We start from the raw sequence: 2,735 nt of genomic DNA on the forward strand, positions 1-2,735 counted from the left end.
AAAAAAAAAAACTTGCTCAAAATTGAGCTAATGTACTTTCATTTTTAAAAAGAGAAATATAGAAACATTTAATGTAGAGTTCTATACAAGCATGAAATTATTAATGTTCGTATGTAGAAATGCATGATCTGAGGTCATAAGAAAAGATTACAGAAAGAAAATTGTTGCTTTTGGACATTATTGGTTAAGTTCTATTATCTAGAAATGGTGTAAAAAGCAATAATGAGTTACCCTGTATTATTTTCCAAACACTGAACTGTATTAGAATTTGCCTTGGTTAATGAAATATACAGAGTTATCTAGAAACCATTAGCTATATAGTGGCTTTTTAATTGTTCAGAACTAGTTTAGAGTTTAAGAAAAGAGCCTAAGCATGCTGGGTATGGAATGCATGCTTCTAGTCCTAGCACTGTGGGGGCAGGGATAGTGGCAGAAGGGTTGTGATGTTACAGCCACTCTAAATAGCACAAGCCTCTGTCTTAAAACAAAACAAAAAACCTTTACTAAACTTCATCTTCATTTGTTTTTTTATCCATTAGGGAGCTTTCATCCCAGGCCCGCCATTTTTATTTGGAGCATGTATAGTTCTTATGTCTTTTTTGGTTGCCTTATTCATCCCTGAATACCGTAAAACCAGTGGAGTTCAAAAACATAACAACAGCATCAGTGGCAGCCTAAGCACACCCCCTGAACGGGGCAGTGACGAGGACATTGAGCCATTACTGCAAGATAGCAACATCTGGGAGCTTTCCTTTGAAGACCCTGGAAATCAGTGCACTGAGCTATAACCCAGTAGTAATGGGGATTCTGCAGACACCATCTCTGAGAGCCATGGAGGAAGCTGCACCGCGTGGAGACTTCAGGGTGCTGCAGGGGCGATGCTCGCAGCATCCTTTGGGCCAAGTTTTATAAGTTACTCTTCCCATGCCTCTGCCCTTCACTCTTCTGTCTCTCTCTGTTCTTTTACTCCCATTCTTTTTGTTTTGTTTTCTTTTCTTTATATATATTCTATAAAAGGCTGAAAATTCTTCAAGGTTATTTAGAATCTAGACTTTAAAACTTAAATAGAAAAATCTTGTCTGTCGTAGGAAAGGTGGTCTTTCCCTTCAGTAACTACAATAAGAGTGAGTGATAGAAGTTTTTCTATGTCCTTTTTGGTAGAAGATTGGAACAGTGGTGTTAACTGCCTCCTTTCATTGTCTTTCTGTGAATCATTTCCTCTTAGTCTGTGAATGTTGATGAGCTGATAAGAATCACTTGGTATCAGGGATCTACTGACTTTGTCTAGGAGTTGGATGAAAACCTAGTTTTGCTTCCCTTTTATTTTCTCTACTTCTTAAGCTTCTTGAAAATGAACGTTATTGATCAATGACCACCTTTATCAGATAAAACTTTCTTAGAAAATTCAAATCATGTTGAACAAGCAGCTCAGATTCTTAGACTTTGTGTTCTGATTGAGGTTAGCCTTGGCAACATACTAAGATCCTATCTCAAGGCAAACAACCAACCATGAAGCTTTCTAGTGGCAACAAAGAAATCAGTAGACTTCAACAGTTTTTTTGTTTATTATTTTGTTTTAAAATTTTAAATATTCCTAAAAGGGGAGAGATAGCAGTGGAGCTTATTTCTGAGTTCATACTCATGTTACTGTATGCTCTTCTCCATGTCTCCTTGTCCTACTTCTTTTCTCTTACCATACTCCTGCCTTAACTGTTAATGTAGAATGTGGTTTTTTTTCCAACTAATCTGTATCTTGGTATGTTTTTCTGAATCCCATCGGAATGCGCACATCAAATTCCTTTCTAAAATATGAGGGTTAGTGAAGCTCAGTTTCATAAGTGTCTTGCTAATTTTTGAGGTGTTTTATGGACAAAGAAAACTACAGATTTTATATTTTGCTGCACAGTAAATGGACTCTTAACTTGGGTCTATCTTCAACAAAGTACTCCTTTGAAAGTTTTATAGGTATGAAAACATGTAGATATTTGTAAGGATTTTAATTTTTTTGATGGGGGTGCTGTGTAAATCTTGTATTTATAAATAATGAAGGTATTGACAGAAAATATATACAACTTTTATAAGGGATCATGTATTGACTGAATACATTTAAAGGAAAATATATTTTGAAGCCTGTTCTGCCATGAACAGATATAACATATCTTTTTACTATGCTGTTGGTTTTTAGGTTAAGCTTCCTAATGCATAATAAATTTTCAATGGATACTTATATGGCTTAAAAACAATTTCTGTCATTGCTCTTTTGAGTTCTTTTTGGGGGATGGCTATCAACATAACTGAGATAGTAATCCTTCAACTGATTAAAAATGGTTTTAAAAAATGATTTTAAGTTTCTTGAAAACCATCCATCAAACATAGGTCATAGAAACTTGAACAGTGCTGCTATGGGTGTAGAAATAGCTCTTCTTGTTCCTAATAGCTAGATGGTACAAAAACAAAACAAAAACCAGAATCTGGAGAAAATACTTGCTGCTCTTGACGAGGAAAGAATTCAGTTCCCAGCATCCAGCATTCACATTGGGAGGATCACAACTGCTGCTACTCCAGCTTCAGGAAATGTGATGCCTCTGGCTGTACTCATTTGCACAAATCTGCACTCAGACACTCCTACTGTTGGACTATATCCATTTATTATGACCTGCTAGACACCCTCCAACCCATATATAATAAACTTCTATATGTTAAGGCCTTCTGAAGACTTCTACCAAAGGCCATTA

The 2,735-nt window shown here is 35.9% G+C and overlaps 1 protein-coding gene across 1 annotated transcript in view; it reads left to right on the top strand.

Moving 5' to 3' along the window:
• LOC116081484 (hippocampus abundant transcript-like protein 1) overlaps window positions 1-2,339 on the top strand; it is a 66,874-nt gene extending 64,535 nt beyond the window's left edge. The window contains exon 12 of the mRNA XM_031358067.1: window positions 540-2,339. Coding sequence (XP_031213927.1) covers window positions 540-788 — 249 coding nt within the window. The 3' untranslated portion in view covers window positions 789-2,339. The remainder of the gene's footprint in view (window positions 1-539) is intronic.
• The last annotated feature ends 396 nt before the right edge of the window (window positions 2,340-2,735 follow it).

Source organism: Mastomys coucha, unplaced genomic scaffold (assembly GCF_008632895.1).
Source record: "Mastomys coucha isolate ucsf_1 unplaced genomic scaffold, UCSF_Mcou_1 pScaffold7, whole genome shotgun sequence".
NCBI classification, from domain to species: Eukaryota; Metazoa; Chordata; class Mammalia; order Rodentia; family Muridae; genus Mastomys; species Mastomys coucha.